This window comes from Schistocerca piceifrons, chromosome 5 (genome assembly GCF_021461385.2).
Source record: "Schistocerca piceifrons isolate TAMUIC-IGC-003096 chromosome 5, iqSchPice1.1, whole genome shotgun sequence".
Taxonomy (NCBI): Eukaryota; Metazoa; Arthropoda; class Insecta; order Orthoptera; family Acrididae; genus Schistocerca; species Schistocerca piceifrons.
Genome location: NC_060142.1, coordinates 476,902,963 through 476,930,222, shown reverse-complemented (window position 1 = coordinate 476,930,222; position 27,260 = coordinate 476,902,963). Strand labels below are relative to the sequence as shown.

Sequence of the window (27,260 nt, the reverse complement as noted above, 5' to 3'; positions counted from 1 at the left end):
TCTTCCTTCCCCTTCAGCCCTTCTGCCTGAAGAAGGGGCCACTGGCTCTGAAAGCTTGCCAATCACAACAGTTTTTTATGTGTGTGTTCTGCTACCACTTGGTGAGTAGATTTTTTTTTTTATCTAAATTTTCATCACTTATAACAAACACAGATTTTGAATTTCTTTCAGCAAGATTTCTGTCATAAATTGACCGGTACTGGCAAACTGTCTGGTCTGTATTAATCTCAAATTTTTGTCAAAATTAGGGATAAGTGCCTTCGTCTGCAGTTGAAACTTTCTTGTGACTTCCAGTGTTTCTTCCCAAGGCACAGACTCCCTGTTTCTCATGTATGTCGCGATCTTCCTCTTCTGAATTCTGTGCCATTGTTTGAATTTTTTATCCCATGAAACTGATGCTTTGAAGATGAAGTTCTTGGACTGAAATTGGCCTGCATCAGCCAAAGCCCACTGCTGTAAAATCCTTCTTGTTACCTGAAATGTGCAATCAGAGTTACATATCACTGTCATAATCTGTTGTTAAAATACAGTTGTTGAAGATAAAAACAGAGCAGTTGACAAAATTGTAACTTCCTTGCTGGTGATTTTTTTAGGCTCCACGAAGCAGTCATTGGTCCATGACTCAATTAGCGCATATTTATCAATTGCTGATCCTCCCGTTTTTATGTTTTCTTCTCATCTCCTCAAATGGTCCTCTCATTTTAAAATTTGAGATCCTTTTCTGTGGAGAGTTTATAGATTCCACATGGGGTGCTCTTTTTACCAGTGCTGCTACGTTTATTTTTGTCTCCAACACCATGTGTTCAGCTTTTGCCTTATTTTTGGCTGGTTGAAAATTCTTATTGTCGGAAGTATCGTCAACTTCATGAAATAGACCACCTCCATCTACTTTGTCGGAATGCGTGAGTTCCTCATGAGTAGTAAGTCTCTCTTCTCCTAACATTTTGACAATAGAATGATAAAGTACTTCTACACTTGCCATTGCATCTGCTGAAATTGTCTCAGTCATTGCTCTGTGTCAATAAGGTTCACTTCTTGAAAAAGACTTCCACAACAGACGTTTTGTAGCTGCAGTATGCATTGAATCGTCATGACATTCATTATCTCCAATAGTCGAAAAACAGGGAGTCATCTTCATTTTTGTAGTACAAGTGTAAATTGTGTGATATTCCTAAAATTTGCATCCACACCATTTGTTCTTGCTGCTTGAGCAGTGTCTCACAGCTACGCATGTTAACGGCCAAATGAGGCCTGCCTCTGTGCCTGCAGCATGAAATGTCAAGGTGCGAAATAGTTCTGGGTGCGTTACCAGATTGTATGTATAAGGGATTTCACAAATGATGAGAGGCATACATTTTCAGGAAAACTCTATGCAATTCTTTGTTTACTTGTTGATAGTTATAAATATGTTTGTTCTAATAATTACATTTGATTAAAAATAGTAAGTAATCAAATAACATGAAATTCACTTAAACTTCATGCAAATACACATTTTTTTCTCTCTTTTTTAAATTATATTATCTCTGAAATGTCACGTAAACTGAATAATATGACCAGTGATGAAAAAATATTAATAATTATTAATTAATGTTTGAGTGGGAGTCTAACCATCACCTCATACAAGTTTGTCTTGCGAGACTCAAATGCTAATCACTTGACCACCATGAACTCTAAGTGTCCAGCACCTACACACAAATACATAAACCACATAATACTATTATGAAAAGGATGGTTGTAACTCACCATATAGTGGAGATGCTGAGTCGCAGATAGGCACAACAAAAAGACTGTCACCAAATAGGCTTCAGCTGCTAGAGGCTCTGTGTGTGTGTGTGTGTGTGTGTGTGTGTGTGTGTGTGTGTGTGTGTGTGTGTGTGTGTGGGTGGGTGGGGGGGGGGGGGTTGCTGTCTATTTTGTAACAGTCTTTTTTGTTGTGCCTATCTGAGACTCATCATCTCCGTTGTGTGGTAATTAACAACTATCCTTTTCATAATATTGTTACATCCCATCCTGGATTTTACATGGTTTGATTAAGCCACGTGATAGATGTGTAAAACTTCTCTTTTGATTTTCTTGGAATTTCCAGAGTAGTGCACCTTACTACTTGCACATTATGTTGTTTTAATGGCCCACTACAGCTACAAAGTTTGAAGTAAATATGTGATCCCAACATTTTGGCCTTCCCTTGTTAGCCATTTTGCACTTCCTGTAAATATCAGTTTTAGAAGTTCGTATTCCCTGTTGCCTGCTTCATTTATTGAATTTTTATATTTTCTCCTTTCATCAATTAAATTCCATATCTCTTGTGTTATCGAACGTTTTCTACTAGCCCTTGTCTTTCTAGCTGTTTGATCCTCTGCTGCCTTCACTATTTCATATCTTAAAGTTACTGATTCTTCTTCTACTCTATTCCTTTGCCTTGTTCTTGTCAATGATTGTGTAACGTTCCCTCTGAAACTCTCAGCAACCTCTGGTTCTTTCAACTTATTCAAGTCTCATCTCCTTAATTTTCTACCTTTTTGCAATTTCTTCAGTTTTAACCTACAGTCTGTAATCAACAGACTATCATCAGAACCCACACTTGCCCCTGATAATGTTTTACAATTCAAAATTTAGTATCAAAATCTCTTTCTTACCATTATATAACCAATCCAAACCTTCCAGTGTCTCCTGAACATATCACAAATGTAGTAAGCTCTGACACTGGAGTAACATAGTCAGACACAAGTAAAATAATCATTATTGTCAGTTGTTAGAATACTGAAGCTCTCCTTTCTCAACAACTGAAAGGTTGAGTACAAACAGATTCTGATTGGTGCCAACATCAGCACCTTCAAAAATGAGCTAGCAGAGGAGAAGTTGGACTCCATTTGTCAGGGTACAGGGTCTGGAAGCAAATGGGATTAATATTATAGAACTGTGTTCTGCTATTTTGGCTACTACTGTTTCATAAAATGAATAGCCTGGGAACTAACACACTTTGACAGTGAGGGTAGTACTAAACTGAAACTTCCACCTAGCCTAATTAAGAAATGGCATAACATTGTGATCTTGTCTGTTAAGAAACAAACTAACCAACAATGGAATGTTGAGAATAGAATAACAAAAATAAGGAAAGGGTCAAAAAACAAAGCTAATATATTTAAGGAAAAGAACAATCAAGCTAAAAAAAAATTTAAGACAGACCTCTTACATTTAAGGAAACAGACAAGCAGTGTAGCAACTGCGGCTAGCAGTACTGTACATTGTTTGCACCAGCTTTTCACATGTATGTTGTGCTGTGAACGTTAGATTTCACTCTCTCAAATTAGTTCCATGCTGGTTGCCAGGAGCATTGCATTTTTTCTATTACTTCTGTGCTGTTTACTTTTAGCTTATAGCAATGTATATGTTTGTGTTTATCTATGCTGAGCTCTTTGATTGTGCTCAGTCCACAGTAACCAGTTAACAAGAGTCTCACTTGCTGTTGTCTCAAGAGTCTTTTCTTGGCATACACTGCGTGTAAAAGGCATTCTGTATTACTTGACCTGTGAACGAGTAATGTTATTGTCATTGTAGCAAAGGAGATATCGCTTGTGTGTTATTTACCATAAACTAAGCTGGCTAACCAATCAGATGGGCCAGTATTTGGCTATGCAGCCAAATTGGTGGCCCCGACATGGTTTACACCCTCCTGACAGAAATTGGAGGAAGTACTACTGCATCATGATGGGAAATTTAGCAATGACTAACCATGCTGTCTTCAGGCTCGCTGTATGATAACCATCCTTTTGGCCTCACAACCCAGTTTCTTGGTTTGCTCAAGTTGAAGCCAGATTCTTTTATTGAGGAATAACTACTGACGCCACCATGTTCACATTGGTTGCGAGCCAACTTGACCTTCAGTACGTGGCTGAAGTGAAAGATGTGTTAAATTCACTCCCAGAGTATGGTTTGTATAACCGTCTCAAAGCAGAGATAAAGCTTTGTGTATCTGCTTCACAAGAAGCACTCCTCTGCCATATCCTGACACAGGACAACTTCAGGGATTGCAAACTATCTCAGTCCTTGCAGCACTTGCAAAGCAAGATCAATGCTGGCACAGTAGCAGATAGCCTGCTAAGAACTATCTGGAATAGTCGGTTGGCACCTCTCATTAAAGCAATCAGTGCATTACAATCTGAAATGCCTTTTAGACACAGTGGCAGAGCTAGCAGACTAGGTGCAAGACACTGTATCACCCCTGCTTATCAGTGTAACAACTGTTTAGTGCGAAGGGCGTCTGCCACAGTATCACACGCTGACTACAATGTTCTGACAGCAAAGATGGGTGTGCTGACACAGATCAGGCAGCTGTTACCTTGCCATATCACCAACAACGGCCATGGCCAATGCATATTCCTGAAGTGTTCATGCAGTATATCGTAGACTCTTCGGATGGAAATGCAGCAGGATGTATGTTGGTACCATAGCTGATTTTGGCAATCGAGCACATTGCTGTACCAGACTCTGTGCATTCCCAAATGCCACTGCCAGTTGGATGTAGATGCTTCATCCAATTGCTGGTCTGAGTCACAGCATCTGTTTGTGAGTGATCGCTGAAAAGGTCATAAATACCTAGTTGACACTGGTACCAATGAGTGTATCTTCCCATGAACAGTGCTACATTATTGTACGCTGTGTATGTCTTTCTTTCTAGCTGCCACCAACAATTATTCTATTGTGACATATGGCACACACCGATTTGAGCTGGACCAAGACCTATGGTGAGCATTTGTGTGGAACTTCACAATCGCAGATGTCACAGAGCTAATAATTAGAGCGGACTTCCTGGCATATTACAACCTTCTGCCTGATATCACCAAAACGTACCTTGGTCAACTGAACCACCGGACTAACGGCTGTGTTCTTCCAGCACCAGGCATTGACCCAATTTGACAAAATGATTAAAGCCACAGCTGGGGAGTACACTGCACCTACTTTGAACAATGTTTTCCTGCACTAACAAGACCGTCTGGTATGCCTAAAAATGTGAAACCTAACACCAAGCACTATGTAAATTCTCCTGAGGGATCCCCACTGGGGTGTAGGCTGTGAGGGTTAACTCCAGATCGCTTAGCAGTTGCAAAGACAGAATTTGACAGCATGATTCAAGAGGGCATCATGTGACCATCCAGTTGTCCTTGGTCGTCATTGCTGCATCTAGTACCAAGGAAGTAAGGTTCATGGTGCCCTTGCGGTGACTATAGAGTGCTTAACACCTGTACAGTGCCAGATTATTATCCACTGCTGCTACTCCGCAGTTACAGCTTTGAGTTGAGTGGTGCCTGCCTGTACAGTGTGTTGGACTGTGCAAAGGCATATATGCAGATACCATTTGCTAAGGAAGACATCCTGAAGATGTCATAATTACACCATTTGGTCTGTTTGAAAGCAAATTCCTGATGTTTAGCCTCAGGAGTGCAGTGCAGACATGGCTAAGATTTATCAATTCCATGTTGCGAGACATGCCACTCTGTTTTGCTTACCTTGATGACATACTGGTATTCTAGCCTCAACAGAACAACATTGTCAGTCAGAAGTTTTAAAATGGCTGAACGAATATGGTGTTGTTCTGAACACAGCAAAATGTATTTTTGGTCAGTCAGAAATTGATTTCTCCTCTCCTTACCACTACCTACAAAGTGGAAGCCATTTTGAAGATCCCCACAGTTATGGAGCTGCAAGAGTTGCTATGGATTCTAATTTTGTTTCATCGGCATCTACCATGAGCAGCAGAAATTCAAGAATCATTGACAGCTGTGTTCGCAGGTCCAAAATGTAAAAGGAATGCAGCAGTAACTTGGACAGGGCATTGGTGGAAGATGCGAGCCAGACTGCCGTAGATGTTGTGTTGCAGCAACACAACAATGATGTGTGGCAGCCTCTAGCATTTTCTTGCAGAAACTGTCAACATATCAACAAAAGTGTACCACTTATGACCATAACCAGCTTATACAATGTACTGACCAGGAACTGCAAGAGCTGTTGTGGGAAACAATATCATCATTAGAGTTGCAGTTAGTCAACATTCCTGGCACAGGCATCTAGTTATACTGTGCGTGTCAACAGTAAAGCCGTGGCAATTTTTACCAGCAGGATTTTGGAAGAAGGCCTTTGAATATTTCCACAACCTGTGTCACCTTGGTGTGTAATCTATGTTATGCCTCATCATAGATCACTTCTTGTGTCCAGGAATGAAGAAAGACTGCCATGAGTGCACATGATGTTGTGTACAGTGTCAGCATTACGAGGTTAGCAGGCATATACATGCGCTGATCAGCAACTTTCCCAACACTACCACGTTTCACTCACGTGCACATGGACATCATGAGCCCCTCCTATCATCAAATGGTCAACAGTACCTGCTGGCAATGACTGACCTGTTCATACATTGGCCAGAAGTAGCAACTGTGGACAAATCTATGTGGAAACTTTGGCACATGCCTGTATGCTGAACCGGTTATCATGTTTCAGCTGTCCTCAGCATATTACAGCAGATTGTGGCAAGCAGTTCAAAGCAGAATTGTTCATTAAAATTGCAGCATTCTGTAGCATGACTCATCACAAAACAACCAGCTACCACCAGGCCAGCAATGTAATGATGTAGTGTTGGCACTGAACACTAAAAGCAGCTCTAATGTGCCACACCACTGGGTGGACAGGAACTCTGCCAGTGGTTGTACCTAGCCTACAGAATGCATACAAACTGGTTCCTCTGCAGGAATGGTGTACGGAGAATCACTAATAGTACCTGGTGAATTTGTAGATGTGGCTTTGCAGCCTGATACAGAGCCATCTACCTTCATTGGTTACCTTAGAGATCATGTCAAAAAGATCTGACCACCACAGGCATCCAGACAGGGAACTGTCACCACGTTTGTCCACAAAGATCACAGTATGTGCACACTCATGATGTTACATACTGATGGTGTCAAACCAGCCCTGCAACAACCATACACAAGGCCGCATCATGTTGTCAAGAGGGGAGGTCGCACCATGGAACATTCTGGTCAATGGAAAACACATTGCCATCATAATAGACAGGTTCATCCTGGCATACGTCTTCGATGAGCCACACCCCACTGAGACTTGACAGATGCAACCTCTCTCAATACCTGGTCCAGCAACAGCAACTATGACACCAGCAATGGCCACCTCAGATCCAGGGGACCAGCGCCCCATGAGATCTGGTCGACAAGCCCAGTTCCTCGCACACTTCCTGGCTTCCTGGGTGGCACTCTGCCAAGGGGGCTGTTTTAGCAACCCAGCAGTTCTGTACACTGTAGTGCACAAGTGTTTCACACAAGCATCGTGCCACAAGTGTTAGATTTCGTTATGTAAAATTAGTTCCAAGCCAGCTGCCAGGAGTACTGTGTTTTATCTATTAACTCAATACTGTTTACTCCTAGTTTATAGCAATTTATTTGTTAATCTTTACTCTGTGAGTTATGCTGGGATGGTCACTGTGATAGCCCTTAGTGACTAGTCATTAAGAGTCTTATTCATTTTTTCATGAGTCTTGTCTTGGCATACAGTGTGTTTAAAAGATTTTCTGTATTACTTGACCAACAAATGCAATCATTGGCATCCCAGCATAGGAGGTATCATTTGTTCATTTTATTATAAACTAAGCAGGCTAACCGGTTGGATGGGCCACTATTTAGCCCTACGGCCAAAACAGCGATGCCATAGTGCATCCAAACATAAGTAAGACATCTTGGAGACCGATCAATAAACACTGAATAACTATCAGTAAGATGTGCAGTAAACCAGCCAACATTAGGCTTGAGGACAACTTAGTAAAAGGTGCAAATGGAATATGTAATTTGATCAATAAGTACTTGATCTCTCCTTATGACCAATCAGCCCCATTATAGACTTGCAGGCTGAGACCATATAAAATCACACATTGTGTCAGGCTCAAGCAACGCAAAAATTAGAGCAAATACTCTTCTGGATGGATGGTATCTCAAGTATGATGGTAAAGAAATGTGCAAATGAAATAACTGAACCCCTTACTTTCAGGTCCAGCTACATTCATTTGACACAGCATTACTACAAGGCCTCGCTAATAATGTAAAATCCCAATTCCGCAACTTCTGTGGGTAATCTTTTCTTGGTTGGGTCAATTTTCCGCAAGGGTTGCAGGTCCACAGCTTCATTTAACTTTGGAATGTTAGTTGTGGTTGGTTCCCAAGCAAAACTAGCAATACAAATAAGATATAGTTAAATATATTGCTGCAATCAGTGTTGCAACTTTCATACCAAACAAAAAAGATGATGAAAATATTGTGCTATCCTGAAAATATGCACATCTGTAGCTGCCAAAATGTTTGGTTGCTACTCATATTGTGCCAAAACTGCTGTCTCCAGCTGAGGGATGTGCTTTTGACATGGTGACTTGTGATGAAATTGTTCAGGCATAATTTGAGTTTTACATCAGAATTACAGTGGTCTTCTGATTCAAATTAAGATCCATATAATTCTAATTTTGCTGATGGTTTCTAAAAAGGAATTAAGCCCATCCGACTCACTCTTGGTAACATCTCAAAAATTGCCGGTTCTGTATACATGCAAATCATGTTTATAATATTTTGATTGAACTGAATTAAAAAGCGGGGTGGAAGGTCTGAAAATATACAAAAACAAAAGTTGCTAGAAAAATGTGAAGATAAAAGTCAGACAATATTACTTGGGGCAGTTGAAAAGAGCCCTAGTTACCGTAATGTCTCGCACAAACACCACCAGCTACATTTGTGGTGACCCTTTGTGGGTGTGCAAGTCAAATTTGATGGCTCCATCTTTGTTACTTTTGGCTCTAGGATGCATTGTATACCACAGTGTAAGCAAAATGGTGAACATAAAGAGAATCGAGAACCATGCTCTTATTCAATATCTTCATTTGAAGGGAATGACACCAAAGGAAATTGCAGGGGACATGTGGAATACGCTTAAGGACAGTGCTGCGCCGTATGCAACAGTGATAAACTGGGTGTTCAACATGGAAGAACAAGTGAGGAAGATGCGCCAAGGAGTGGAAGGCCTGTCACTGTTGCCAATGATGAAACAGTGACTGCAATTCACAATATGATTTTGCAGGGTCATCGAACAATGTTGCAGCACATTGGAACCACATTTGGAATCTCCCATGGGTGTGCTCATGACAGTGTTGTGGATATTTTGGGAATGTGGAAAGTTTCATCTCAGTGGGTCCCGAAAGATTTGAATGCAAATCAGACACGGGAGTGTTTGCGGTGTTGTGAAGAAATTGTCTGCCAATTTGAAATGGATGAAGACAGCTTTCTTGCAAGGTATGTGACAATGGACAAAACGTGGATTCACCACTTTGATCCTGAGACAAAACAAGTCACAAAACTGAAAACCACCTTCATCCCCTAACCCGTAAAAATTCCGGGTGCAAAAATCAGCTGGTAACGTGATAGCATTGGTCTTCTGGGATGCAGAAAGGGTAATTATTGTGGATTACTTGCAAAAGGGCATATCTCTCAATGCATCATACTATTGCATCCTCCTGCGCCATTTGGGAGAAGAGAGAAAGAAAAAATGGCACAGAAAATTGGTGCATGGAGCTCTTTTGCATCAGGACAACGCACCGGTGCACAAAGCCCTCGCAACACTTGAAACTCTGCATGACCATGGGTTCAAATCGTTGTCATCTGTCATGTTCTCCAGATTTGGCTCCATCAGACTTTTTTCTTTTCCCATACCTAAAAAAGATGATTTGACAATGATGATTCAGTGATTGATGCTGTGAATGCTTGGTTGGACTCGAAATCAAAGACCTTTTATTTGAATAGTTTGTAGAAGTTATCTGAGTGCGCCTGCAAGTGTATTGAAAAATAAATTGGTATTATGAAATTTCTGTCATTCTTTATTTGTTAGGCTAGAATCTTTTCGACCACCCCACTCCCCCCTCATATTGTGATATGCATCAAACAATTCTGTTTTATCAGAGGATTACAAAACTGAAGTTGGATTTAGTCCAGGCAAAGTACTACAGGAATTATCAATCTATTCTTACTGATGGTTTAATTAATTGATAGTAATTAAAACACTGTCTTTTAAGCAAAACTAGTTACAGTCAAGATATTTAGACCCCATGCTTCAATCAAAATACATAATTTGTGTCAAAGCTTTAAGAAAGGGTATAAAAATTAAGGTGAACGTTTCTCTCCACCAGGCTTGGCGGGGTCAATGCATGGAAACTATTCCCACATAACTTACTATGCCCTTGTGGATAAGAGGTTGGTCTGACATTCAATAAATGTTTGTGGTGGTAGCATAATTTCTAAAACTGAAACCAAAAGTGAAAATTTGAATTTCACAATGAGAGCTATATATAAGTAAATTGCTAATATGAATAGAGCAATCTTATGTTGCAATCAAAAGTGTTTGTTATGTTACATCAGAAACAACTTATACATGTAAAATTTTAGCCTGTACTTTACAATTGAGTTTTATCAAAATCCCTCCAGCATATATAGCCCAGGAGTTCAACACTGACAAACAGCATTGATAATTTAGTGGCAATTTATCAAAACCTATCCTATGAACAGCAGTATTAGAGAAAACTTATATCCAAATGTCTTAAAATAAGTAAGATGTATGAAAAGGGAAGTAAGGAGAAAGTTTCAAATTATAGAACAATGTCACTAATCCCGCCTTCAGTAAAATAATAGTATCCTATCTCAGCTTGCTGCCTTCCTCTCTGGACACAAAATGCTTACTGAATTTCAGTATCGATAGAAGAAATAACCAAGTGCAATCACTGATATTACCATATTCTTCCATGAAGCGTACTGTTGTAGAGAACAGAGTACACATATTGTTGTAATATTTCTTGACCTGAGAAAATCTTTTAATTATGTAAATCATTGGCTTATTCTAAGGAAAATGAGGCCATATGGTATCAATAATGTGTCAGTGATACTTCTAACTGATGAATCTGAAATATTATATTAAACTTAGATATTAAATTGATAATAAGGTAGTAACTTTCAAATGCTCCAGTGAAGCAGTGATAATAAGGTAGTAACTTTCAAATCCTCCAGTGAAGCAGTGATACAAAGATTTCCTCAGGGCTCAGTGCTTGGTCCTTTCCTTTTCCTGGGATGTGTTAATGACATTATGCATCCCTTCAACTCAAGTGTGAATTTTTGTCAGCTGGTGATAAGAGACGAAGATCAATGAAAGTAAATCCTAGAAGCTAATATTTGCAACCAGAAGCTTACATCACTCATGCGCAAACGAATAATGGCAGATGAAGCAGACAGCTGTAAAGTCTTTGGTGTCAATCTGGACTCAGACCTCTGATGGTTAAACATATTTGTGTTGTGCAGTATAAAATCAGTAATGATATGTAACTTCTTAGCCAGGTGCCCAAGCACACATTGAAAACTGTATATTGTGGGACAATCTATCCCTACAATAGCTACTGTGCAGAAATACAGAATTCTGGTGCAGAACAGAATATTGCTGCTACAAAAAAAGGAACACTCAGGATTGAACGCAGACTAGGCTCTAGAGAATCTTGTCATGAAGCTTTTGTACAGCACAGATACTCCACAATCTATTCTTCATGCACCTATGAGTTAATTACTTTTTTGCAACCTTAACTAAGTAAATGTATTGATATACATAACCAAAACACAAAGTGTAATTCAAGTACTTCAGACAAAGAATAAAATTAAAAATGATTGATGGGAGCCTATGTACACTTATCTTCAGAAAAAAAAACAGAACATCTTGAATAACTGGAGACAGGACATTCATATTCACTGGGTGTGTACATTACTATGTTCTGCAGAAACGATTAGCATTTGAACCAAGTCGGCCCACAGTTCAAGGACAACATAAAGATTGCAGCGTAACACCATCTGATGGTAAAATGTGCCTGTGGCTCCTGTTGTTGGAATAAACGGAAGGTAACGGACCAGTGTGACTTCAGCAGATATGAATGATGCTTCACAGATGTATGCGCACACTGTATCATCAAATCAGTGAGTTTCAAAGAGGATGCATTATTGGCATGAGAGAATGTGTTCCATCCATCCAGGAAATTGCTGCTTGTGTGGGACAAAGTGTTTTGGCTGTGCAACGAGTATGTGCAGAATGGTTCACTGAAGGCCGTAGAATACGACGAGATGCGTCAAGTCGCACCACTTGGAACACCCTCCAAGAAGATCGACATCTGGTGCAAATGGTATTGCAGGACAGATCTGCGTCCTCCTTGGCTCTGGTGCAACAGTGGAACAGTGGAACACATTGTACACTATCAGGGGTGGTAGTATGTCACCATTTATTACAACATTGCTTACTTGCACATCGTCCGCTTCTCCACCTACCTTTGACTAATGTGCAGAAACATGCCTGACAGTAGTGGAGTATGGAATGACATCACCAGGGACAGGAATGGTATCAGACAGTGTTTTTGAATCAATCCAGGTTTTGTTTGTTTGAAAATGATGGCTGCATTTTGGTTCGCCACAAACAGGGGGAGCGGGTTCACTGTGACTGCATTTGCATAAGACATACAGTGCCAAATCAAGGCCTGATGGTGTGGCATGCTATTGGGTGTAACCACAAATCACAGTTGGTGCATATCCAGGGTGTTGTGACAAGTGTGACCTACGTGAATGACATCCTGCAACCCATGGCCATATCCTTTATGCGCAACACCCCAGATACAATTTTTCAGCAAGACAATGGACAACTGCATGTTGCTGCATGAGCACATGCCTTCTTTGTGTCACAGGGTATCAGCATTTTGCCCTGTCCTGCCAGATCACCAGACTTGTCGCAAATCGAAAATGTGTGGGAGATGGTGAAATGGAGGGTGCAGTGCTATGACCCAATGCCAACCACCACAGATGAACTTCAGAACCAGGTGAATGCAGCATGGATGACTATATCACTGGACACCATTTGTGCTTTATGCATGTCGATGCCATCATGCGTGGAACACGTTATCATGGCCATTGCAGATCCTATGCCTACTAGGCAACAGGACACATGCTGCATGAAAGTGACTGAAATGCTAATCCTGCAGAACATACTAAACATCCTATCTCTAGTCATTCAAAGTGTTCTGTTTTAGCTGAACATGAGTGTATTAATGGAATGAAAAGGTATAACAAACTGCCAGAGCCACTGGAAACTTGTGACCAGGGACTGTTTAAATGAAAGTTAATTTTTTTAATTTTTTTACTATTTTTAATTGAAACATGATTGTATCCACTCAGTGCATTTTAAAGTAGTAAATAGAGCCCACTGATGCGTTTTAACATAAAGTATATGCAAACTAGGTGTATAATGTTTCCAATGTTTTTATAAATAAATAATAATGTTTTTATTATAAAAATTAAGCATGTGGTATTAAGTATGTGATAAATTAATGTTTCTTGTTATCCTAAGACATGTGTGGATGTAATAAATTTTGATAAATATTATTAATTGCAATTACTACTTTTAAGTCTAGTGCCCATAAGTATGGTATTTGCAAAAGTCTTCATATCAGTGACTCTGTGCGGAGAAATGTAAATAAATAAATACTATTAGTTTATTGTGGTACTAAATGACCATTTTCTTGTCTATATGAAGTTGTGACATAATCATAGACTTTCTGCCAGCAGTAAAATATGTTTTTATATAATTATGTAAATATTTCATTATGTCTCTCATCCTTAAGACTTTTTACTGTAGTCATTTAAAATGTCACATTTATTTGGGGAGTTTTGAATGCAATGTTACTGTCACAGTTAAATTACATCCTCATCTGTAATCACCATTTCGCAATGAATTTGTAGTGACTAGTGGCAGACTACGGTATTGAAGTGTTCTTCCATTAACAAAAGGCACTGATAACCCCGTCATTGAGTGCCCGTAAGCTCCCAATGCCCACATGCTCGCGCCCTCGTCACACACACACACACACACACACACACACACACACACACACACACACACACACAAAATTAACTAAGCATATGTCACAGCAATGGACTTGTATTAATTGCAGTTCGGGAGGCTGTCTGTCTGTATCTGCATATGACCATCCTGATTTATGTTTTCTGTGATATCCCTAAATCCCTCCAGGCAAATGTCGAATGATTTCTTTTAAAGGGCATAGCCAATTTCCTTCCCGATTCTTGAAGCACATCAAGCGTGTTCTCCATCTCCAATAACCATGATGTTAACAGGATGTTAACTCCTAATCTACCTTCTTTCCTTCCTTCCTTCTTAGCAGTTAACATTGTGCATTTGCTACCTTTTTTCATTTAAGAAGTAATAGTTTATTTTATTTATAAAGATATGTTCATTATGTGTAGCTTGATGTAAAGTGATTTCTGTACTAAATTTAAGTTGGTATTACCACATGTTACAGGTATCGATTAGTAAGACATTCATGGGAGATAACCGTTTTGGGTTCAGTTCAGTGTACATCTATGGCAACAAACAGTTGTGTAGCCTCCACTGATGAGAGTAGCCAAGTTTTGAATCTGGCACTACAAGTTAAAAATGTTAATCAGGTGAGCTTGCTTCAAATTATTATTGAATTTTTCATAGTAAAAGTGTTATTACTTAGAAGCAGATATTTCACTATTTTCATTATCACACTTTCAGTGTGTGACACTGATCAAATGTAATTTGAAACTTTGGTATCAACATGTTGTTTTAATTTCCTTTTGTGTTGACCAGAAATTACCATATAAATCTAGATGACATTTTCATGACCATAGGACCATGTGTGGACAACAGGACATTACCCTATGACCTACTTGATATGCCAGTATTAGTTCATTGTGTTAGACAAAAAACTAAATAAAGCCATAGGACATGTGAAAAGGATTGCAAAAGCTGAAATAGACAAGATAAAATCTGATTTTTTTGACATTATTGAATGAAATCGGACTGTAGCAAGTAACATAGCTAGTCACACTGTGACACCAGTTGGGCACTGCAATGTACATAAACACTAACAGTTGGATGCTGAAAAAGGTGTATGAAGTCCCGTAGCAAAAAATGCCTAATTGCCTGATACTGAAAGTTTGCAGGTGAAAGAAGAAACCAAGTTCTGGGTTGAAGACAGCATGACATGAACAGATGATGGATGGCATGTATCTGAGGTACATAAAGCTTTCTGCTAAAATGATCTTATAGAAAAATTTTATTTGATCAGTACACGGTTTACATAAAGTCCGGGGACACTTTCAGTTATTTATTGCACAAGAAGTAAACATTGTACAGGTGTCATACATATTGCCATTTTGAAGAGAAACTCTGAAAGCCGTTTTTTTTTTTTTTTTTTTTTTTTTTTTTTATACAATCATTCGATATGCGAACCATGAGTGACCCGGCAGACGTCATTACGGTAATCAAATTCTTGCCATACCCATCCAAGCATGGCGTCATCGACTGTAGTTCTGCTCTAGCTCCAATTTGATGGTTTCATAGACAGCTTCTGTCGCAGGCTTTCCACGCTGCCATTGGAGCCATTTCAAGTTCATAGGATGCACCACGCTCCAGTTTCTTTGGACTCCTTATGAATGTCTCTCTTACACACTCCACATTTGCTCCACTCACACTGGGACATCCGCTTCTTTTTGCCGGACACAAGCAACCTGTCGTAGGGAATTTGTTGTGCCAGTGGTAAATGGCCTTCCTTGTTGGTGGCTTCCTACCATACTTGATGCTAAACATCTGTTGAACAGCTGTAGCATATTTGTTTTTGTCGAAATCCAACACACAGAAAGCTCGGTCCGCACCTGAACTCGTCCTATTTGTGACTAGTGCTGACTATCGGCAAATTACCAAACTACACTGTGGCAATATACATGAAGGGGGAAAAAATGACTTTCTCTTCAAAATAACATATACATTATATCTGTACAATGTTTGGTTCTTGTGCAACAAATAATTGGAAGTGTTCCCAGACTTTATGTACACCCTGTACTCAGATCCAACTGACCCTCGTGTCATCCTCTGCCAGTGGCAACATTGGATATGGTGTGGAGGGGCATGTGGTGAGCACACTGCTCTCCTGATTGTTGTTGGGTTTCTTGACCTTAGAACTGCTGCTAATCTATCGAGTAGCTCCTCAATTGGCCTCATGATGCAGAATACACCCTGTACAAGTCTTCCCACCAAGGAAAAATCCCTAGTAATACAAGGAATCAAATCTGGGTCTCCGTGGTAGCAGTCAGCTGTGCTGTACCACTCAGCTACAAACATACACAAACCTAGTCGAAGCTATTATTAAAATTGAGCAAGTTCACAAGTAAGGAGAGCTTTTGCAAATACTTCAGTTTCTGTGTTCTTGTCAAATGGATGCAGACCACTGTAGACGAGTAGAGTATTCAGTGATAAGAGTTTTTCTAATCAGTTAATGAAAATTTCTTACAGAAATGCAAATAATTGTACGAAAAAATATTACCACTATATGGTATAGATTAACCTCCAGGCAGTTGATACACATGCAAAGAAGTTAACATTATAGCTTCCCTTCTGAACACATGTCTCTGTATGAGCACACACTACATACAGCACGATCACAGGGTGTACATGTATGCAGCTACTCTCTCCCGTTGTCCCAGGCTTTCATAGGAAAAATGGTCATCATGGAAAGGCTGATGTAACATACTCAACCCCCTGAACTGACTAAAGCCGTGTAGGCCAAAAGCTCACTTTCTGACAGTATTTTTGTTGTGCGTATCTGCGACTGTGTCTCTGCTATATGGTGAGTAGCAACTATCTTTTTCATAATATTGTTACATGACACCTTGGTGAAGTGCTCTTTAATGTTATCTCCTGCAGTAAATGGCAACATTAAATTAGTTTGAAAGCTTCCTGTGTGTGTCACCGATGTATTTCACTCACTGAATTACTGAACAGATCATATTCCAAAACTCATCCAATATTTTACTAGAAAAAGGTGATTAAATAAATTTAAAAAATCTAATTAGTGGTGGGTCCCATAGTAATAATGTTCCGCCTCTATTGGACACCTACATCTGCTCATTCCCTGGACACCTTGAGTATAATTGTGTTGTAAGAGTCTTTATTGTGTACTTCATATATATGGAAAGTAGTAGCTTTCTCTGAACAACTCTTCCTGTGTTCAAGAAAATACACTCCTGGAAATGGAAAAAAGAACACATTGACACCGGTGTGTCAGACCCACCATACTTGCTCCGGACACTGCGAGAGGGCTGTACAAGCAATGATCACACGCACGGCACAGCGGACACACCAGGAACCGCGGTGTTGGCCGTCGAATAGCGCTAGCTGCGCAGCATTTGTGCACCGCCGCCGTCAGTGTCAGCCAGTTTGCCGTGGCATACGGAGCTCCATCGCAGTCTTTAACACTGGTAGCATGCCGCGACAGCGTGGACGTGAACCGTATGTGCAGTTGACGGACTTTGAGCGAGGGCGTATAGTGGGCATGCGGGAGGCCGGGTGGACGTACCGCCGAATTGCTCAACACGTGGGGCGTGAGGTCTCCACAGTACATCGATGTTGTCGCCAGTGGTCGGCGGAAGGTGCACGTGCCCGTTGACCTGGGACCGGACCGCAGCGACGCACGGATGCACGCCAAGACCGTAGGATCCTACGCAGTGCCGTAGGGGACCGCACCGCCACTTCCCAGCAAATTAGGGACACTGTTGCTCCTGGGGTATCGGCGAGGACCATTCGCAACCGTCTCCATGAAGCTGGGCTACGGTCCCACTCACCGTTAGGCCGTCTTCCGCTCACGCCCCAACATCGTGCAGCCCGCCTCCAGTGGTGTCGCGACAGGCGTGAATGGAGGGACGAATGGAGACGTGTCGTCTTCAGCGATGAGGGTCGATTCTGCCTTGGTGCCAATGATGGTCGTATGCGTGTTTGGTGCCGTGCAGGTGAGCGTCACAATCAGGACTGCATACGACCGAGGCACACAGGGCCAACACCCGGCATCATGGTGTGGGGAGCGATCTCCTACACTGGCCGTACACCACTGGTGATCGTCGAGGGGACACTGAATAGTGCACGGTACATCCAAACCGTCATCGAACCCATCGTTCTACCATTCCTAGACCGGCAAGGGAACTTGCTGTTCCAACAGGACAATGCACGTCCGCATGTATCCCGTGCCACCCAACGTGCTCTAGAAGGTGTAAGTCAACTAGCCTGGCCAGCAAGATCTCTGGATCTGTCCCCCATTGAGCATGTTTGGGACTGGATGAAGCGTCGTCTCACGCGGTCTGCACGTCCAGCACGAACGCTGGTCCAACTGAGGCACCAGGTGAAAATGGCATGGCAAGCCGTTCCACAGGACTACATCCAGCATCTCTACGATCGTCTCCATGGGAGAATAGCAGCCTGCATTGCTGCGAAAGGTGGATATACACTGTACTAGTGCCGACATTGTGCATGCTGTGTTGCCTGTGTCTATGTGCCTGTGGTTCTGTCAGTGTGATCATGTGACGTATCTGACCCCAGGAATGTGTCAATAAAGTTTCCCCTTCCTGGGACAATGAATTCACGGTGTTCTTATTTCAATTTCCAGGAGTGTATAAGTGACTCTTAAACTGTCCAAATAGAAAAATACATTAAATTGTCAAACCTGTGAACTCCAGTGTCTGAAATTAATACTGAAGACCTATTTCAGATTAATCACAATCTTAAAAAAATACAAAAAACAAAAATAAGATCAATGTAGACTTTGCCTGCTACTCTAGAATTCTTAAAGGATTTCTAGAGCCTTGTGCAAATATCTTTAACAGATTGCCTATTAAAAAATACTATCTCTCACTCTCACTCTTTGATTATCCTGCCTTAGGAGAGTGTGTGCACTTGAGCCAGTCACAGGTTCACTTCCTTGTCTTCAATTTCTAAAGCCTCTTTATTAATTCACTGTGTTTTTTTTCTTTCTTTTCTCTCTGTTTTTTCGCCTGTTGTTTCTTTTCTTCATACTTGTTCAATTTCTTGTTTCTGATGTTTATTTCAGAGTTGTTTTCTGCCCTTAATTTCTTCTGATATTTTCAGTTATTCCTGGTTGTCTTGTGTTTCTTTCATCCAAATGGTCTTTAATTTAATTGCATTAATTATGATAAATATTTTCTTAGTGAACATTTTTTCATCAATCACACATAGGTGCCAATACAAGTGTAGGCATCTTTTCCTAAATTTATCTGTGATGTTGTCTGTGTCTCAGAGAGCACCACTGTTGATTTTTCAAAGAATTTTCCAATCATGTCTCAGTGTAACCGATTTTTATAATCCCTCTAGTTAATGTGGTTTCTGTCACATACAAGGCTTCTTGTACAAGAACGATGTTGTACTGTACTAGTTTTCCATTGCAAGACACTTCTCTCTCAGTGTAGAGATTCCAATATCTTTAAGTGTGTGTTAGTAAGCATTCACTGTTGTCCACTACCACATATACACAGTTTTGATAGCAGATAGCTCTTGGTCTCCTTTTGCTAATAAGAAAATTTAATAACAGTGACTGTGTGGGATGCGACTGGATGTGTAGTGAGATGTAATCTCTCTCATTCTAAAATATTATTCTTTCATGAAAAGACCTACAATGCTTGTAAATATTGAATGTACCAAGGATTCCAACTCATAACCTGACATGTGCCAAGTGAGCGAGGTTCAGATTTAGGTAGGATACAAAAACAATACAAAAAAGAAACATTTCAAATTTAGTTTTCATAGTAATATAAATTTATATAGAAAAATTTTGTGCAAAGCACAAGTAATTATTGGTCAGGAGTAGCTTCATCACACCAAAGCTGTATGGGAGAGAGCCAAATGTTCTAGGTGCTTTTAGAAATGTTCTGAAACCATAAGTCATAAATGCCTATGTTCTACAAATTTTGCCGCTTGAAGGTATATAACCGTTTGTGCTAATGCATTAATATTATTTTAGCAACAAATAAAAATTGTTTATATGTCACTAAAATGCCATATCATAAGAGCGAGTTTACAGAGTGTCATGCAAAATCTAAAAGATATAAGAGGGCATGGAGAAACAGTAAGGAAGAAAAAAGACGCCATACTGTAATTTGAAAAAAAAAAAGAAAAAAAATGTGTAAGAGAAGGTTGAAGAGAAGAACTATGTGAAAGTGTGAGAGAAGATGTGAGAATTAGAGAATGTTCATATGAAAACTGAGAATCAGGTGAACAACAATAGCAGAAGGAAAAAAATAGAAAGAAAATTCACACACTTCGTGAAATTCGACTAGATGCAACATGCAATGTAGAATTTGTGGTCTTCCTTTATGATCCCACGAAATAATAGTCAGTTTCCAGTTGTTGTTGGGAAAGTAGGGTAGACATGTAGGTACTTTGGCACAAAAATAATTCAAGGGTGACACATAGGCATGTGATGTCTGAATCAGATTGCCAACATTAAAAGTACATAAGCAAGTGTTCCAATAAAATATAAAAAAGGAACAGTGACAAAAACAAAATATTTATTTGATAGTAACCGAAAAACAAGGTAACAGTAAATATTTACTCTGACCAGCTGCAGTCAGGCAGTGCCTCTAGTACTACTATATTTCGTAAAATTAACTCAATATCATATGAAACACAGATCTGTGACAACTTCTCACACACCAGAGACTTCTCTCAGAGGAGCCAAATGTGTACAAGTAATCATTTTGCTGTACTCTGCAAGTGCATGAACAGTCTTTTTGTGCATGTAACTGTTAACGGACAATAATAATTACTATTTGATATGTCGTACTTTTTATTTATTTATCAGAGTCAAAAACAAATTAAAATAGTTAGCATCTTCAGTGGTTGAAGATTCAGCCACATAGGTTTCCTCGATGTTGGCAAAGATACGCCTCATTGTTCCTCAAGCTTTGAGGAAGCATCTTCCTTGTACCCATTTGTGAATAGTACAACTACTCTTTATGTGTTATCATGTAATACTGAAACAAGGAATAATTTCTATATGCCCTTATCTTAATTTGCAGGTACACGATCCTATATTGACAGAGGTATCAGTCTCTCAGGTTTCACTCGTCAGCAAAACATGGCAGCTATGTGGAAAAATAGCTGTTCCTACAGGTAGTATGTAGTTATAGTTTGCAATTTATATTTGTTTTAACATCATTGTAGCTGTTAATAATTTGTTAATTCAACTGAGTTAAATATTATTTCATTTCAGGAGTGAAACTTCAGGCACAAGAGTCAATCCACTTTGTGTTTAGTGCACGCAGACAGAAACACAAAAGTAAGTTAATCGTATTTTGTGATACAGAACTACTGGATGGTGTAATAATTGTTTCAGATAATAGTGATGAAAAATTCTGTACATCAGGTGTATGGTAGTGTGTAAGGGGTTCATAGCAGATGAGAATTTTATATTAGCTGCTTATATATGACTGCTTATCACTCACAAACAGTCTTCGCTGTCCCTAAGATTAGTTATCTTCTGGCTATAAACTTCACTCTTTGCAGAAGCTGTTCCCCTCATTAATGACTTGACTATTTCTTTTTAATGTGACATTTTTCTTTAAGTGGTATTGGTTGTGTGTATAATTGTAGATACTGTTATTGAACTTTAAGTTCCTTTTTTACCTTGGGTGGTATTTATGATAAACGCAAGTAATCTTTGTGGCGCAAGGATGGATGAAACACTATTGGAAGAGAGACCCCTCCTTTATAATTTTGTGGAGTATACATTGATTTTTATGTTATAACATTTATTTTGACACAAAACTAGAGAAGCTTAGCTGTTGCATTCGTGTTATACAAGTCAACAATTTCATCTTTAGAAATGGCATAAATAATGTGTTGTTCTTCTTTTTTTTCTTTTTCCTCCTCCTCCTCCTCCTCCTCCTCCTCTTCCACACCCTCACCATCTGTCCCTCTTGCTGGCGGGGTCCACTGTTTTAGTGTTCTGTTGCAATTTTATCTGATCTTGTGCCTAATGAACGTGCAGGACTGAGATCGTGAGATCTTTGTGCAGGGTCTCAAGCCATTGTTGCCTAAGTCATCCTACTGGCCAGTAACTATTTACTCTCAAACTAATACCAGTCTTTGCCACTGTTATGGCATCTGCCCTACTGTTGCTGCATCTGCTCTACTGTTGTCGATACTTCATGTAACTTACGAACTTCATCATATGTGATGTGATCATGGAGCAGTGTCAATCCAGATGTCCCATTGAGCATCTTTGTTTCCATAAAACAGCAAGTCATTGTTCCAATTCTTTTGTCGAAGGCCAGCATTCAACTTAATAACAATAAAATTGCTTCACAATTATGCCTTTGTTAAATCTTGCAAGAATAACTCAAACATCATACAAGTTTTCCTTTAAATGATCATCAAGCTTACCTAGAAACTAAATTCACTGATTAGCCAGAACATTATTACCATCAACCTACTATTGATATAAACCCGTCCAGCAATGTCAGCTGGTGAGGAACCACTGCTAGTGAGACACACGGTTGTTGCACGTAGTATCAGTGAGCGTGCTGTCCGTGTGTAGAATCGGGAAGGCATGCGATCCATCTGAGTTTGACCGAGGGCAAATTGTGATGGTATGGAGGCTCAGCAAGAGCATTTCAGAAACTGCATGACTTGTCGGGTGTTAGAGGAATGCTGCAATCAGTGTCTTCAACACGTGGTGAAACCTCATCCCAACATCGTAGAGTTGGGTGGCCACCCTTCATTACAGGTTTTAGACATCATAGGTTGGGCAGACTAGTAAAACAGGACAGGCAACGAACTGTGAAGGGGAGCAGAGTACTAATTTATCTGAACACACAATGTGCCGAACACTCCTAATGATGGGCCTCCGCAGCCAATAACCCATGCATATGCCAATGTTTACATCATGACATTGGCAACCATAACTGAAATGGGCATGTGACAATCGGCACTGGACTGCGGTGCAGTGGCAGTGTGTTGCATGATCTGATGAATCCCAATACCTTCTTCATCATGCTGGTGTGAGGGAGTGAATCCATCATCTTCCAGAGGTAGCAGCTCTTTGACGCCTTTACTGTGAGATGAAGACAAGCTGGTGGCAGCTGCGTTATGCTCAAGGGAACATTCACGTGGGCATCCATGGGTTCAGTGGAGCTTGTTTGAGGCATAATGATGGCCAAAGTGCATCATACATTGCTTGCAGACCGTGTATGTCCCCTTCATGACGATTGTTTCCATATGGCAGCAGCATTTTTCAACAAGTTAATGGGTCACATCACAAGATGAGGAGTGTGATGGAGTGGTTTGAGGAACACAGTGACATGTTCCAATTGATGTGCTCTCCTCCCAACTTGCCGGATCTGAACCCGTTCAAACACATCAGGGATATGATTAAATGAGGTGTCAGAGGTTATCATCCCCTTCCTTTACGGGAATTGGATGACATGTGTGCAGATGTGGTGCCAACTCCTTCCAGCAATCTACCAAGGCCTCATTGCTTCCACACCATGATGCGTCAAGTTAAATATGTTTTAAGCAAATAGTAAGGGCAATGGAATGGTGAGGCTTACATTGCATGGAAGCTGGTGGGAAAGGAGGAACTGAAATCAGCTGCAGGATATCAAATGGAAACATGAGGACAAAATTACAACCATTGTAAAAAGCTCTCACAACTGACTATTTTTGTCTAAAAAGTATTTCCGTGTTTTGCAAAGTTTTGGTGATCAAAAACTCATCCTGGATAAGCATGTCCTGTCACTCAATTGAAGTGAGTAGGGACGTTGGTGCAGAATGTTGGGACAGCTCCTAGCTGTATTTGACATATGCTTGGAGAGGGATTTCATGCGTTAATTCTCATGCTGTTGTGAACTGTCCAGATATTACTGGCTTACTTATCTTGAGTATTTTTCCCCTCCTGGTGTCTTCTTTCTTCTTTTTGTGGACTTTGTCTCCTGTACGGTTTAGCTTGTGCTGGAAATGGAATTGAGCTTGTTCCAATAAGCTACTAACTAATAGAAGTCACTCTTTTAAGACATACATAGATTCTTTCAGCTCATACAATCTCAGAACATCCTATACAATAATTGTGTGCCTTTATTGTTTGGCAATTATATCAAGAAATACAAATTGATAGATAGTTCAATGCAAACTTTGTATCGTACTTCAGAGCAGACTATCTTCTCTTTCTTTCATGATGGTCCGCCCCCGGTAGCTGAGTGGTCAGCGCGACAGACTGTCAATCCAAAGGGCCCGGGTTCGATTCCCGGGTGGGTCGGAGATTTTCTCCGCTCAGGGACTGGGTGTTGTGTTGTCCTAATCATCATCATTTCATCCCCATCGACGCGCAAGTCGCCAAATTGGCGTCAAATCTAAAGACTTCCACCAGGCGAACGGTCTACCCGACGGGAGGCCCTCGTCGCACGACATTTCCATTTCCTTTCATGATGTTGTCCATTTTCATAGTGTGTGATATTCCAAGGAGCGCAGTATGTCTCTGAGGCAAGGGTACAGCTGCATAGAATAACTGTCAAACTAGCAGGTGCCTTAAAGCCTGACCAAACTGCCAGCATCACCCCCTCTTGCAGAAATACTGTCTCCAACTGGACTCAGTTACTTGCACAGATAACGCAAAATCTCCAGGCAGTATGTGTGTTGAAACTTACTAAACCAATTGATAAAAATTAACTGCATGTTTGACAATCATTATTCATTGATACTATAAACGTTCTGAAACACATCACTTCACTGCAGTGGTATGTTACACCTCATGGTGTAACTTGCATTTCCTCATTGCTAATGACTTTACGCATGCTTAACAACAATCATCTCACTGGTACTTTTCTGTGGTGGTCTTCATTTTTTTGTAATTCTTCAATGTTGCCTGAATTACCCACAAGAAGACTGAGTTTATGCAAACGTTTGTCAAGATTATTCACACTGGTCACAACATGTGTTTTAATGATTGCAAGCAGTAACTACGCTAGTAGAGAGGTGCAACTGGCCCACAATCTACATCTATATACATATTCCACAGGTGACCATATGGTGTTTGGCTCAGGATGCCTTATATCACTGCTAGGCATTCTCTTTCCTGTTGCACTCAACGAGGAAAAAATGACACTGCACAAATGTACATACAGTATTGTTACTAGAAATACTTTGGTGCCTAAGGATTAGTTTTAAATTTAGAATTTGTTCCAGACAAGATCTGTTTTGTCTAAAACCTGTTTGTTATTCACCAATTTTAGGTTCTAACTGTTCTTGGGCTCAATCAAAAAAATGGCAGTAGAATTTTGTATGTGACCGGGAGAAGAAAGTAAGAGTCCTCAGCAATTATTAACATTAGTTTCACCCCCTTTTTTATGCAATGGATTAATTAGGCCAGTTTTCCAATCCTCAGATGTTTTCTCGGTTTGCCAGATATGTCCTATTAGTTGAGTGACCTTTTTTATGGTATTAGTGCCACCTGATTTTAGTAGTTCTGCAAGTATACTGTCTTCTCCAGATGCTTTATTGTTTTTAAGTCTCTTAATTTGTTTAGTTATTTCTATTTTGTGTGGTTCTTTAGAGTTAGGGTTGGTGTTACTAGTTTGCTGTGGTTGGAAGTTATTTGCTGATTACAGTTTAATAGTTTTTTTAAATAATTAGTAAGTACCTTACAATTTTCCTGGTTGCTAAGAGCCAGACTGACATTTTCATCTTTGAAGCAAAGACTTTGAGGTTGGTAATTGGTTAGTTTTGCTTTGAATGTTTTATAAAAGTTTCTTGTATTGTTTGTTTGGAAGTCTCTTTCCAAAAAGTTTGGCATTTTTGTAGTTTCTTTTAGACTGTCAGATTTAGATATTTCTTTACTTACTGTTTGAAAGGTGGTGTGCGTATTCAGCTTTGTTACTATTCCAATTTTTGAATGCCTCATGCGTAGACTTAACTGCTGTTTCACAATCTGCATTCCACCAAGGGTGTTTTGTTTCTTTCAAAGTGGAATTAAATTTTGTGCTGTTCTGATGAACTTTTCTTTTAGCTTTTGCTAATTGTTGGACTGTTTTTTGTCAAGTTCGCTTGTTAGAGTTCAGGTTTTTTAGCAGTATCAAATTTTGGGATAACATTCAGTTTGATATATTATTTGAATTCTGGATTTGCAAATCTTGTAGCACTATAAAGAAGTCTTATTTATTACAGATAAAATTTTATGTATATAATTAATAATTTTTATCTTTCAATAGCAATCAATATAACATAATTTTCAACATTGTTGTAGATAAATCAACTGAACAGTAACTGCTTTTCTGTTAATTATAGATGACACTAATGTGAGCCCATTTTGTGTGTGTGTGTGTGTGTGTGTGTGTGTGTGTGTGTGTGTGTGTGTGTGTGTGTGTGGAATAAAGCAAATATTGTTTACAAATAATACACTAATGACACTCGTTAGTGTAGTTTACAGACTGTGTATTTTGAGACGTTATACATCTGTAGCACCCCTTCTTGTGATGAGGAAGACGCCCAACACTACAGCAACACTGGGCCGTTACCATGGCAACGTAAGCAAAAGCTCACGATCTAATTGGCCATCGTATATGCGTTAAGCATGCATGCCAAGGCCGCATCAACTGTCAGAGCTCTTCTCCCATCATATGGAGTACACATTTCTTACTCGAAATACTGGATACAACCATCGTGTACTGAATCTACTACTCTCTCTCTCTCTCTCTCTCTCTCTCTCTCTCTCTCTCTCGGATTTCTTTCTCGAGGGTATAAATATAAAATAATTTATGCAAATAGCTCTTCAAAATGTTCCCCATGCTGTGCACTGAGAAATTTATTTCGGACATACCATTCAGCATTGAATTGTTTGAATCTGTTGGCTGTCAGCATAACACAAGTCCAACCTTGTCTTTGTGTCATATTTACTCCTGGTGGTACACAGTTATGTACTTAGAATGCTGTGCTATATCATACCTAACTACTTTTGACTACATTTCATAAAAAATTTAAGTATAAGAAAAATCAACAATAATTCTGTTTCAGAGGAAAGAGCTGATCCATTTTCTGATCTTCCCATTGAAGACCATGTAGAGAATGTAACTTCTGCTAGGGAGAGCCCGTATGTGGACTTCTATAACAGACACAGGGCAAGAGTCATCTCCAGTTCAGGGGCAGATGAAACTGCAGAAGTCTCAAGGAATTCTGTTGCTAGTCAACTAGAGAATGATGATACTACCGGCATGGAGGAGGCTCTCAATATTAATGCAACCTTAATTCTCAGGTGGCAGGTAAATAGTTTTGTGTAT

At 39.9% G+C, this 27,260-nt stretch overlaps 1 protein-coding gene across 3 annotated transcripts in view; it reads left to right on the top strand.

Moving 5' to 3' along the window:
* LOC124798240 (trafficking protein particle complex subunit 8) overlaps positions 1-27,260 on the top strand; it is a 280,719-nt gene that overhangs the window by 201,492 nt on the left and 51,967 nt on the right. For all 3 annotated transcript variants that reach the window (XM_047261556.1, XM_047261554.1, XM_047261557.1), the window contains 4 exons: positions 14,426-14,570; positions 21,012-21,105; positions 21,206-21,271; positions 26,998-27,242. In XM_047261556.1, coding sequence (XP_047117512.1) covers positions 14,426-14,570; positions 21,012-21,105; positions 21,206-21,271; positions 26,998-27,242 — 550 coding nt within the window. The remainder of the gene's footprint in view (positions 1-14,425; positions 14,571-21,011; positions 21,106-21,205; positions 21,272-26,997; positions 27,243-27,260) is intronic.